Here is a 13478-nt window from a genome sequence, read left to right as displayed (position 1 = left end):
CTGCATTTCCATGTGTGTTCACACATTTCAATAAGTCACAGCTCCTTTTTCCATTTTCCTTGCAAAATATAAAGAAGAAAATGTTGCCTAAAGACGTTTGCACAGTATGTTATGTCTAAAATGGGTGTTACAATTCAGATTACTATGATACAAGTGGTAGCTGACAGGCTATGAGGTGGTGCATGCACCCAGGCACTGGGGATGTGGCAAATGGTGGCATTTATGTCACTGGTGCTGTAATGGTAGAAGTAGTCGGGCGAGAAAAATGACTTTGATAAACAGGTTCTAATATCTATTTGAGAGAAGCTATGTTATTTGTTTTTAATGCCCTTTGTCTTTATTTGCAAATGTATTCAGAGTGCTGCCATTGAAATACTGAAAGGTTTCTATCCATTTTTCCAGTTCAGAGGATTGTTTTCTTAGTGACTGTTAGAGCTGTTAGTGTAATGTGAGTTGCTCACATTTCAGAAGGTGAATCAACAGATGTAAGATCTCCAAGCAGACAAGCAGATGAGAAAGCTGCAAATGAGCTGGTCTGGATGAGTTAATGTTGACTAACTGTTTCTACGCCACTGACTATGTTTTTACTGACTATTTTTTTTTACAGCAGCTATTAGGGCTTCTTGATGCATAGTATATTGTATATTAAACCCAACGGATTGTTGTGGTTAGACCTTTATATACAATCATAGGTATGAATGTCACTCCTAAATTTGAGCTTTTTTCATGATTTTTTTGAACAGTTCTTTTTCCAGGGTGGAGTGATTGTACAGCATATACCTTTAATGATTTAAAAAGAAAATTTAAAAAAATTAGGAATTGGGAGCAAAATTTTGAATTTATTTTGGATTTTCGACATATTTGCTCGAATATATACATGTGCTTTTGGAAGTTTTCTGGCTGGATATTTGACCCTCATTATAGGCAGAATTTAAATAGGTTGATTTTCCAGCTTAGACCTGAGAAACTACCAGTTGCTGTTAATTGTAATCACTAACAAGAAGTTAACAGGCATGTTCTTGTCAAATTAAAATGCATTCAGCTCCACATATTAAAAGAAGTAAGTGAAAGTATGTATATATTTGAGCCTTTATACATTTGACCCTGTGTGGATTGGAGTGTGAATTATTCCACCCTGAAAAAAAACTATTCAAAGAAATCATTAAAAGACACATAATAACCATCCCCCATAATTAGTGTTACAACATCTGTGTGTGCGTCTTTTTAGAGGTCTCCTATCGACTCCTAATTTTATCTTTCTACTGTTAACGGTGGTAATGCTAAATTTATTAAAGCGTCACTTGATCGTAGACTTCGACCAGGTTACATCTACCTCTGTGACAGTGTTTTACACTCTGCTACATGCTGTGAAGAGGTTTAATCTATGCCAATAATTCCATGGTATTCTAGGTAGTTACAATGTAGTTAAATTGCCCTAGGTGTGTTTTCTTTTCTTCTTCCCACTGAAAGCGTCCTTTACATCCTAAATTCCTGTGAACAGCTAACGAAAAAAAACTGCCCTCCAGAGCTTTTACTCTTTATAATGAAACAAGATCACTACCCTCCAGAGCTTTTACTTTGTAGAATTTTTAATGAAATAACAAGGCCACACCTGGCCACGAAACCACTGCTGAGTCATTTGTCTAATTACTTTGGAGCCTCAGGAAATGCAGATACTATGTTAAGAAAAATTACTCTAATTCATAAATATATTAAACGTTAATATCATTTAAACCCCTTGAACTAAAGCTACAGGTCTACACCTAAGTTATAGCTTAATTGGTTTCTGTCCTTTAAGGTGGATTTGAAGTGAAGCAAATTGCATTGCCCTTCAAATGTTTATGGTTTTGGCTGTATTTTGTTCAGCCAACAGTGTGAGAGATTCATATTAACACCAGAAAAAAGCAAATGCTTGTATTTGGGAAATGGGCAAGAGTTTTCGTGCATTCGGTTACAACCATGGTTTATTTTGCCGTAAATGTGATTCATTGATTTTGCTGAAATAAGTGGTAGAAACTGTTACAACATGTCCTTCACCACCACAATCTCTCACCTCAGTTTCTGGAAACAATACGTGTTTAGTCAAAAGTGGCGCCTTTTTGGGTGCTTGTCTTTATCAGTTAATGGTAAATTACACAATTACCGCAGCAACACTCAGCTATATCTCATGACAGTATCTGTTTGTCGTAATATCCTTCATGCATAGTATTCCTGGTCAGAGCTTGTTTTTGTCACCAGATCAACCAGGGATTTTGATTAACCGTTGGCCTGTCGTTGATAAACAAAAGGCTCTGGCTTTAACATATTTGAGGGCTCCTCTTGCCCCTCTGCTTTTATCAGCTTAGCCACGCTGATTTAATCGGACAGCCCTGTTTGTGGTGTCCTGTGCATGTGCTTGTTTGTCTCAAAGCTCTGGTGATCCCCCTTCTGTGTCTCGACAGGGCAGCGTCACCCAGAGAGGTTTAGGGAGGCACAGCTGAGTAGATTAGTGTCTATAACGTGTGTGTTCGTGAGAAGGAAGGGCTTGTAATGTTTGTGTGAGTGTGCGAGTGTGCATGTAGTCAAACCAAGGATCATTCAGCTGTTGCATGGGAGTGTCATGCTGTTTTTAACCTCTCATAGGTGTTTCGTGGGAAATGCATATGGTATGTGAGACAAGTGGCACATTCAGTAACGTAAATCCTTTCACACTGTGAAAGCCAATCGTCATCAAGTCCTCTAGGAGATGAGAGCTTTAAGGATGAAGTATAGATGTCAGATTTTACCTAAAGTGTACATAAATTAGCAAGAATATTGGATTCTGTTGAGTACCATATTATTACTTAATGATCATAATTAAAAGTTTGTGTATTTTCAATGAGTCTCAGATGTGCCATGTGAACACGTGACGTGCAAGAATGAAGCCAGACAGCATGCAGGTGCGTTTAAAGGACCAGACAGACACATAAAGGATTCAGTATAAATATTTAAAATACTTTATACAGCATAGAAATCTCTTGACACTCAAACAAAACCATCCTTTACAAAATCTTAAAAAAAAGACACCCCCACCCAAGTCCGTATCAATCTCAGTATCAACCAGAAAAAAGGTACAAAGACATAATTTCAAATGCTGACAACACAAGTTTGACTCATGCAACTTTTCATTTGGACATGAAGAGATTCTACAGTATTTTAACAGTGAGAAGCCTCGTGTGCCCGTGGAAGCCTTTTTTTTTTTTGTTCGTTTTTTTCCCCTTTGTTTTGTACAGTCAACTAATTTGTGACAGTGTCGGCTCAGATAAACGTCTTAAACTTCTGTTCATACAGAACGGAGTAAGCAACAGGAACACAGGAGCTGCACTGTTATTTACAGGAACATTTTTCACATGTCTCAGAGCTCTTGGCAAATACTCATCATTGCAGTTAACACTTAAGACTATTGCACAAACTACAGCGTTAAGACAAAAGGAAGTGAATTATTTCCGCAGATGATCCTAGTAGCAGTTCTTTCCACTTTCATACACTCAACCTGTGGTGAGGTTGATCTGTTTCATAAGGCTTTTGATGCTCTATTCTTTTTTCTTTTATTTATTTTATTACAAACTGACTAGGAACAGGCATATCCTGCTGTGAGAAAGTCAAGACTTTTACAGATTCCCTGTGGGTCTTAGAGGTGATGCAACACTTGTGTATAAAAAAGTTGCTATCAGTGCTGAGTGAAGGTTTATGAGGGCGTTTATATAAAAGTGAGAATATGCTTCTACTCTTGCAACCTACGGCTATTTTAGTGTGTTGATTCTAATGGCAACACTTACACACTGCTACACTGTGACACGATCCACACAAGCATGTCACAGCCGACTGCTGTTCCACATTTAATGCATGAATAAATGCAGTGAGGTAAAAGATGTTAAACACCGTTCTAACTATACGTTTTGGTTTTCAAGAATAGTGCAGTGAGCTTCTTCATCCAGTCAGCATAGGACACAGTGCCAGCTGACTGGATGTCAGTGGCTATTATACAGAGTTTTCACAGAGACAAAACATTTATACATGTAAAATCAGGGTTAGGGTAAAAGTTGGGGTCTGTTAGCTGGTGTGAATCAGTTTGCGGCTCAATTAGTAACCAGTTACACCAATGTTACATAAGAGAGTATCTCTAACTTGGTCTATAATACATCGTTCAGTGTGTACTCGTGTGTGTGTGTTTGTGTGTGTGTACAATTGTTATTGGCAAGGCTCATATTACACGATGTCCCATGTCCACTCCGTATTTAGGACACAGAGAGATTTAGTCATTGCTCACGGATCCGTTCAGATCTTATCTCCTCAGTGTCACTTCTCACATTACATAATAAGTGTGGTAACAAGAGGTAATACATTTTATATTCTCACCACCTTTTTTTTTTCTTTTTTTAAATAAGTCTGTCATGAAAAGTGGCTCAGTCGCAATAAAGGGACAGTTCACAGTTCAAAAGGCCGCTCTGGAAGACCTCTCCCAACATAAAAATGTTGAAAGGGGCCTCGAGTTCAGTCCAACTTTTTTTTTTTTCTTTTTCATTTATTTATTTTTTAAATCTTGTAACTCAGCAGAGGGTTTTTAGTGCACCTGAAGCACAGAGGAGAGTCTGCATGGGGTAGGGAGGAGGGGACACGACTTCCTCGACGACTTGTTCTGGCCGAAATGTAAATGGCTGCAGCTGGACCTTCTTCTTTAGGATCTGTCCGATTCCCATCGAGGGGAATTTGCTGCGATGCGTTGGGCTCTCGGGATCACTGCTACCGCTGTTGGAAGGAGGACTAAAAGCTGAGGTAGGATTGAGGGGACTGAAGGCAGACTTTGGAGGGCTAAAAGCTGAGCTCCCTGGGGGACTTCCTATAGTGCTGGGAGGGCTACCACTAGTGTCAGAAGAACCACACCAATCTGTCGAGGTGCTCTTCTTGGGCTGTGGATTGACAATGAGGACAGGCGGACTGGGGATTGTGGCTTTTTTCAAGTAAGAGGAGTCGGGCTGGAAGGCGGAGACGTGGCGTGGAGGGGAAAGGGTCCCGTTAGTCAGCTTGTACCAGGGCGAAGATGGGGTGTCTTCGATTTGTTCGGCTTTGGCGAGCGAGCCGAAGGAATGCATGCCAATCGGCGACGGCGCGGGAGGAGCGGGAATGTTGTGTTCTGGGCTCGTGTTGACTTGCGGAAGGGTGGCCAGGCGCCTCCGTTGCTGTGGCGTGTTGGGGAATAGAGGGTGGATCTCTAGGTACTCCATGGAGGAAGAAGCAACGGTGCCTGGAGGTGCCAGAGGTGAATTACGGTGCCCACCAGTTATGGCACGCAGTAAACCTGAGGATGAAATTAGAAACACTTTAGCTTTTGGGAAACATTGTTTTTTTGCTGTAATATTTAATGAAGATTAAAATTAATTAATTAAAAAAGTGGGAACTCCATCTTTTCTTAAACCTCTGCCTGAGTAGCCATTGTCTGTATGCCATTAACAAGATCCTGACAGACACAATGATCTGACAGCAGATGTAAAGCCAAAGGTACAGAAGACAAATCTGTAACACACAGACTTTCTCAATACCACTTAAAGGTAAGTGAGAAGGGAGTTTAAATGTGTGCTAATCTCTCTCTTGTAAGCTTGATTCAGTTCAGTTATTTCTATATCATGAACTTACGTCTGCACTATGCTCTCTTAAGTAATTTCTGATTAAGATTTTAGTGTTTGTGTTTGCCCCACGAGTGACTGGCAAGTTGTCCTGGATGTTTCCTCTCAGATGGATGAGTGGGTGGTTAGATGGATGAATGGACAGACAAACAGTGGATGGATGGATGGAAGGATGGATGGATGGATGGATGGATGGATGGATGGATGGATGGATGGATGGATGGATGGATGGATGGATGGATGGATGGATGAATGACTGGGTAACTACGTGTGTGTGAAACAGGTCGCTGTACAAGAACATGCATGCTCAGTCAACCTACCCTGTATGAATAAAAGTAAATAAAATAGATACAATAAATAAAGTGAACATTAAAAAATATATACTGCTTCCTAATTGTTGTTTTAATTATTTTTGCACTGAACTGTGCAAATCCTCACCTGTTCTGTGCTTCTTCTCCTTGCTGGGCCCCTTGCTGACAGCCAGGTAGACGGGCGTCTGTTTCGGGGGGATGGTCAGCTTATCGACGTGCTTCCTCCACTGGGTCTGGAAGTATTCGTTTTTCTGCTTTTCTCCTCTCTTTTTCTCTTGGAACTGCATCTCCTTAACAGACACATAAGCAACATTTAAAAGCCAACTCTATGTGTTGTGCAGCCACGTGTTGATGACTGAATGTTTTCCGTCATCCCGTCACAACACTTAATTGCTGTGAAAAACACTCCTGGTCCTTTTGAAATATTACTATGACAAACTCCTTGGAAAAAGGGTGTGCAAGTGAGTAAAATAAACGTTTCTCACTAAACTCACTTCACTCACTGACGTCAGACAGGAAAGTATATAAATATACGTACCCTGTACTCTTTGGAGAGTCTCTTCATTTTCTTGTTGAGGAGGAAGTAGACAGCCAAAGTGTGGCAGGCGCGATTGGTGAGGACGGCGCTCAGAACTTCACTGTGCTTGTAGCCCATCTTCTCCGTCATATGCAGCAACACCGTGTGGTTGATTTCTTCAATGTGGATCCTTAACGCAAAAAAAAAGAATATTTAACGATGCTTGACAAATTAAGCTTTTAAATACAAACTACAGCAAACACAAACTTTAATCTGAGCAATTTAAATCTGTGTACATCTACCTGTTGAGGTATGGTGCCCCTGTGTTCTTATTGGCCAGCTGAAGCCAGGAGTCAGCCATCACCTGGTGGATATTGGGACGCTTGTTGGGGTCTGGCTCAAGAAGCTTCTTCAGAAGACAGATGGCAGCTGAGAAACGAGAAAAATCAAAATGTGTATTGTTATTCTTTCTGCACGCTCATCAACGCGTAAAACAGGAGCAGCTTTCTCGGTGCTGAAACACGTTACGACAAGTTTTAGAATCATGTCGTGTTATCATTGTGTTTATGCCCAGGCCACAAACTTGGCTCTCTTCCTCCACATCCTTAAGATTCAAGATTCTTTTGAATTACCAACGCTGCAAAATGAAACTGCTTTTGCAACAACAAAATAGATGAAACTGATAAAGTAATTATCATTATTAAATCAACTGTTTCATAACTAAAGCAGTTGCATGTCGTTATAGTATAATAGGTGCTTATAGAAGTGGGTTAAGTTATCTCCCCTTAGTTTGCATATAAGCGGCATGCAAGCGACTGTTCTGACGTGCCGTGAAGGAGTGACTGCAGAACGAGTGCAGAGATTGTGAAATGAATTTGATACCTGATATTCTCGTCATACCTATGCACACCCTTTCCACAACGCACGCAAGCTTCTGAGGAACTACCTTTGAATTTATCTGTGTAATTATATCTAAATATATATGTAGGACATTTACACTATATTCTGTGACTCTAAGGCAAAGTCAAGCCTGTGAGCAATTTTACTTTCTTAAAGTCTACAAAAACATTGAGAAACCCTCTCAGGAACTGAATGATTTGCTTGAGGAAACAAAACAAACAAAAGAAAAACTGTAGAAAAAAATCTGAATCTGTGCCAGCGGCTTCACTGGAAGAGCTACCTAATCCCTGATAAAGAGGCACAAAAGGTTATCATGTTTCGACTCTGAAGGAACGCTTACCAGTGAAATCACCGAGAATTTCTTGCTTTCTTATGCAATGATGTGCACGAATGTACATTCCTGCGCCCGTCACCTGTTTTTCTGCTTTTTTGCTTTTCGGTTTTTAACTGCATTTAAGCAGGATATGTGAAAACAGAACTTCTTTTTGAAGGGTTTAAAATAAGACGTAATAAAGAATCTTAAATATGTCAAAGCCACTAAGCCTCAAGTTATTTATCCTTTTGCTTCTAGAGTTTTAAATAAGCAGCTTTTAAAATCATTTTTCAAAATTCTGAAGGCCAACCAATCAGATTTCATTCACATCACAAAAACCCTCCACTTTTACATTTTATCTGCACACAACAGGTTTGTGCTGTCGTGTTTTCATTACTTACCCGTTGACAGCGTGGGAGGTAGCGGGTTCATCTCCTTGTCCACCATCTTCTGGTGCAGGGCCCGAAGACTGAACGGCTCCACGGTGAATGGGAGTGTCCCAGTCAGCATTGCGTACATGTTAACACCACTGGAAGACCCAAATACACACTTCAGCTCTCTGTGCACTCATTAAATAAAACTGATGTTTATTATCAAATGTCTAAAAAGAACCTTAAACTCACATGGACCAGACATCCACTTTTGGTCCATACTTTTTCCTAGAGAGTAGCTCAGGGGCGGCGTAAGCTGGACTTCCACACTGGGTGCTGAAGGGATCAGAGTATCCCAAGATGCCAGCACAGTTACTTAGGCCGAAATCTGAGGAAAAGGAGTGGTAGGGTGAGTGGGTTTATTATTTCAGCTTGCCCATTAAAGAAACACAGGGGTGTTAGCACTTTGGTGAGAGCTTAGGGAACATTACTCTTTCCATGTGGATTCTTGTATTTCTGAATACATGTACAGAATTTCTGTATAACGTTTTGTGCACAGAAAAAACATTCAGAGCATCGGGGCTTACCTATAAGCTTTATGTTGTCCTGCTCATCCAGTAGGAGGTTTTCTATCTTGAGGTCCCTGTGAAACAAAGGTCCATGTTTATATTAGATAACCTTATATTAGATAATTAGATAACCTTTAGTATCACACAATCTACTCCCCGCCTCTTGAACCGTGACATAACCCCTCCTAATGTGGGTCATGCTGCTTAATTTTCATAGTCTATTGTGTATCTTCAGATCCCTCCTCAGTAGCAGAAATCCTGTTATCTACAGAGGCCATCTCACGGTGATAGAAATTCAGTTCCCAGGCTCTAAATAACAAAGACTATTCCTCACAAGAGCTTTGGGAAACATATGCAGAAACTGTGCATGTTTTTTCCCTAAATCTCAAACATTTTTATCATGTGAGCAAACCCTAAAATTAACAATATTGTGACTGCATTGCTGTAAATTTTTTGCTCTTAGCACCTAAATGGAAAACATTAAATTATTACAATGCAGTTATTGTGAAGACAGATCTGCTTTCATGGATTAATAGTAATGTGCATAAGAAAGACTTAACCCACACTTTGGGAAAGAGGATCATGTCTGACCCAGAAGTCTTAAAGTTACCTTTGACCCACATCCAATGGCACAGTCATTATATGCTTATATACTTATTTTTTTGGTTTGGTTTGGGTTTTTTTACCTGTGAACCACACCAGCCCTGTGCAGGTGCTCTACAGCCAGCACCAACTGTCGGATGTACTTCTGCGTCTCTCTCTCATCCAGGCGTTTCTTGTCGTAGATGCGGTTCATGAGGTTCCCACCGGGACAAAGCTCCATCACCAGGTAGTAGCTGTTCTCTGTCTCCAAGATGTCCAGCAGCTGAGTGATGTTGGGGTGGCGGATCATCTGCTGGATGTGACCTTCTCTCCGCAGGTTCTTGGTAACATATGAGTCCTTCTTGGCCTTCCTCTTGTCGATCACCTTCACCGCCACCTGAAAAAAAAATGCAGGAGGAGAGAGGAGGGTGAGTTTATTTTTATTTTTATATTTTACAAAGCACTAAGTTAACAGCTATTGTTGGCCTTGTAAACCGTGCCGCATGCAATATTGTGAATAATATCCATGGAGAAGGGAGCACAGTGCTGATTTCAGAGCGCCTTAGCGTAACAGGTGAAGAGCTGCTCAGAGTATGTAACTCAAAACTGACCTCTCCCTCACAGCTGTTACTAGTGGGGGCGCCACAAGGCCCTGCAGCTGAGGGGGAAGTATGTGTGTGTGTGTGTGAAGGACCCGGAGGGGTTAATGAACCATCATAAACTGGGATGAAAAGCAAATGTTACCCTATATGCTGAGAAGGCACCACGGCCAAATGGACAGTTAACATTCCCCCATTTGTCTAGGTTTAGTTGCAGCCAAACACACAAGAAGCTGAAACAAATACAGATGGAAAGCCACAGAATCTCCTCACGAACGCCCCAGAACATGTCCTTTAACTCAACGACTCTCCTTCAGTTTTATTGATAATTACATTCAATAACATACCCATCTACTCTATTTCATCCATGTCTCCTTGTATCCCGTCTAGACTGAGTTCAAGAGCATGGCTACCACGCACAACAAATCATCTCAAGGAGAGCCCACAGACATGGAAAGGCATGACAAGTGAACCTAATCACCATATCCATTAATGAAATGGTGAGGGCCAAAGTGGTAGCGTGTGCGTGTGTGTGTGTTTTCTCTTTCTTCTGACCTTCAGCTTGTCTTTCATTTTTACTTTCATCCTTTCAGGACTGGTAATTGATTCAGCGCTGAAAACCTTTTTACAACTGCTAATTAAACCTGCCTGTATGTGCATGCATGTGTGTGTGTGCAGTGTTCTGTCACGATAATAGATGGCCTGTGTCTACACAATGTAGCATGGATAAGGGTGCGGGGTATGTATGGGGTGGGGTGGGCACTGTATTTACAGTTGGCTACTCTATACGAGGAGGGGGTGGGATATAGAGGGGGAGGGGTGTGCGCTCTTGCCTGGGGGCTATTGAGGGATTCAGTTGTTTATCATCAGGCACCCCTCAGACAGAAAGGGGGTGGGGGGGTATGGAGGAGAAAGTGGGTTACAGACATAAAAAACACACACATATGACCTCCTGAGCCGCCTGCCCATGACAGCCCCATCTCTTACCTCTGCTCACCCCCACACCCCTTTTCTGCTTTTTAAATTCCATGCATTTACTCTGACTTTCTAGTAATGTAAAAAAACATAAAAGTGAGGGTGGGGGGATCTGGGAATCCTCCTGTATTTCCTTTTCACCCCCATGTGCTTGAATAAACTCAATACCCTCCTGTTCCCTGCAAGCGCCTGTTGGACGCCTGTATTCAAATGAGTGAGGGAGAGTGTTTGGATGTGCGATTGCCAGCGTTTGCATCATCCTCAACAAAGACATTGTGAGTGGGTGGGTGAGAGGAACGTTTGCTTTACAGCAAGGGAGGAGCTGAGTGTGATCCGAAATATTTTTAATATGCAAATTTAGGAATTTTCAGTGACACATGCGCAAATTATAGCCTGCGCATCACCTATAGAAATGGTATGCATTTAACGCAGGAGCGAACAGTAAAAAAGAAAGAAAGAAAAAAAAGAAGACGTACTTGTTTTTCCAATATGCAAATTTTTTGGCTCCTTCTCAAAAAAGCTTGAAGAGACAAAGGCAACCAGTGGCCAATGGTAGCCCGTATCAAACCCCCCCTGCGATGGCGGAATCATAATGAGGCTGAAGCCCATTTATCAACGACAAGATTTCATATTCAAGTAGCAGCTCTGCTCTCTCATAGGCCCGGCAGTTTTCCTCTCTGGTCCTGTCACACTCTAGCGCGCCCACCGCGGGGATACGGTGAGATCACCAGCAGCAGCAAACAAAGCATAGGTTCAGAAACGCAGGGCGATCAACGCGTTATCCGCGGGGTTGGAGAAGGGACAAAGACACATAGATAATTGTGTCTCTCTCACGCACAATTAGCAAATATTGTCACTAGAGGAGCTCCTGCTGTGCACAACCTATACTCGGCATTCAGCAGCTGCTGGTGTGGTGCAGCATGCGCTAATTAACAAAGGCGCAATCAGAGCTGATCACTTTCTCTGAGGAGAGAACCGCTAATTAGGAAGTCCTGGATTGGCGCATTGTATCTCAATATAAACAACTTTTCCCACTGTTCACATGCAGGCGAAAGGAATGCGTTGCCAAGCAAGCATGGCATCTGATACTGCCCACTGAAATGTAATTTAAAACCACTACAGACGTTAAGCAATAAATGGTGAGGCACAGTCAAAATTAAAACTCCGTAAATTAAAAAGAAAATTCATTAAAATGACAAAAAGGCAATGAATTATAAGAGTCAAGCCAACTGTTAATTCCAGATGACATGTCATGAGATCACAAAATAGATTTTAAAATTGTGCAAATGAAATATATATATATATATATATATATATATATATATATATATATATATATATATATATATATATATATATATATATATATATACAGTCTGTTGCGATGTCCAGTCTTTGCGGTCCGCTTACCTTTTCTCCTGTTAATGCATGGAGACCTTCTCTAACTTTGGCGAACGATCCTTCTCCCAGCTTCCTCCCGATCATATAGTTCCCGACCCGTTTGGTGTGGTAAAAGTTCTTGAGGATGTCCGTTACAGGACTGCATAGGGAGGCCGGTAGGATACTCTCATTCCCGGCACTGTTTGGAATTTTACCCTCGTATAACCCGTGCCCGTTGTCCACTACCATGTCGCTGTCTGCAACAGGCATCACAGCTCCCTTGTCAAGTGTCCCCTTTTAACAAGGGAGGATAATACGCAGTCCGAATCACACCCACTTTAAATGCAGGTATTAAATGCTTAACGTCCGGTAAAGTATCTTAACTCCGTTATCTGCGTAATAACAAATTACGAGTACCGGAGCTTGCGCCACCTGTTCACCCAAAGCACCAAGTGAGCGCACTCAGCAGTTTCCGAGACCAGTCTTAAGTTAATGAATGAGTTTAGATTTCAAAAACGGTAGAAAAAAGGGGGAACAGACTCAGTGACTTAAGTTAGTAACCTGACTGCCACGATCTATTTTAACACTTAGGTGGGTTTAAAAAAAAAAAGCATAACAACAAGCATCGGCTCTAATGAAGGTGAGCTCTGCCTCTCTTCTCCAAACACACTCGTCTCCTGATTAGTCTGAGAGCAAGCAGCGTGTTTTGCAGTTTGAAGCGACTTTCCCGGTCCTCCGTGTGGGCGTTGCTTACTGCGAGAGGGTAAGAAAAAAATGCACATGTTGTTGGTAGCCGGGGTAATTTTCAACCCAATCAGCGAAGGCGGGCGGAGCACGGATACAGCTCCACCCGGTACCACCGCCTCGCCGTTTTGCTGCATGCGCTTGGTGGTGCGCTCGGATTGTAGGTGTGAACAAGAAAACACGTGTAGTCAGGAGAGGGAGACAGCAACAGAATAACGATACATATTTATATGTTTGTTTTAGTCCTCTTTTATTTCTGAGTGATTAATTTAGGCACAATTGTGCGTAAAGTAGCCTTCTAAACCAACACACCCATGCCTGTGCGCCAAGAGGATTCTCTTTGGTTAGCTGCAGTGGCACATATACAATGACACATATGCTACTGGCAATAAATCATCCAGTTTAAACAATGTCTCTGACCAGCTAGCATATATTTGAGGATTTTTTTTCTCCCCTTTTGTGGTTGAACCCGGAGTTCTGCCAAAAATAGAAAGTTGTACTCTAGTAAACCAGAGTCAGACAAAGAACAATTTTCCTCCTCGGTAGCTGAGGTGTAGTCTCTGGCCTAATTAACG

General features: G+C 41.6%; 1 protein-coding gene and 1 long non-coding RNA gene across 2 annotated transcripts; one reads left to right on the top strand and one right to left on the bottom strand.

Moving 5' to 3' along the window:
- Positions 1 to 2952: 2952 nt before the first annotated feature.
- On the bottom strand, positions 2953 to 12911 carry hunk (hormonally up-regulated Neu-associated kinase). The gene is made up of 9 exons (XM_031754088.2): positions 12190 to 12911; positions 9310 to 9602; positions 8642 to 8697; positions 8307 to 8442; positions 8085 to 8212; positions 6773 to 6899; positions 6492 to 6660; positions 6081 to 6243; positions 2953 to 5317 (listed from the first exon to the last, which is right to left on the bottom strand). The coding sequence occupies exons 1-9, from the start codon at positions 12427 to 12429 to the stop codon at positions 4569 to 4571; spliced, it is 2061 nt and encodes a 686-aa protein (XP_031609948.1). The 5' UTR covers positions 12430 to 12911; the 3' UTR covers positions 2953 to 4568.
- On the top strand, positions 9407 to 10954 carry LOC120442201. Its single transcript, XR_005614567.1, has 3 exons — positions 9407 to 9452; positions 9543 to 9633; positions 10195 to 10954. It is a non-coding gene; the product is annotated as an uncharacterized LOC120442201 (long non-coding RNA).
- Positions 12912 to 13478: the final 567 nt, after the last annotated feature.

This window comes from Oreochromis aureus, linkage group 10 (genome assembly GCF_013358895.1).
Source record: "Oreochromis aureus strain Israel breed Guangdong linkage group 10, ZZ_aureus, whole genome shotgun sequence".
Classification (NCBI taxonomy): domain Eukaryota; kingdom Metazoa; phylum Chordata; class Actinopteri; order Cichliformes; family Cichlidae; genus Oreochromis; species Oreochromis aureus.
The sequence above is the reverse complement of the archived record's forward strand: the minus strand, read 5'-3'. Positions and strand labels throughout refer to the sequence as shown.

What these genes read in the sequence shown, in the direction of transcription:
- hunk (XM_031754088.2), bottom strand. Translation starts at nt 12,429, where the DNA reads ATGCCTGTTGCAGACAGCGACATGGTAGTGGACAACGGGCACGGGTTA. An exon ending in ATGCATTAACAGGAGAAAAG is followed by an intron (nt 9,603 to 12,189) that starts GTAAGCGGACCG and finishes TTTTTTTTTCAG; the next exon opens with GTGGCGGTGAAGGTGATCGA. An exon ending in ACCTCCCACGCTGTCAACGG is followed by an intron (nt 6,900 to 8,084) that starts GTAAGTAATGAA and finishes CTCGTTTCTCAG; the next exon opens with CTGCCATCTGTCTTCTGAAG.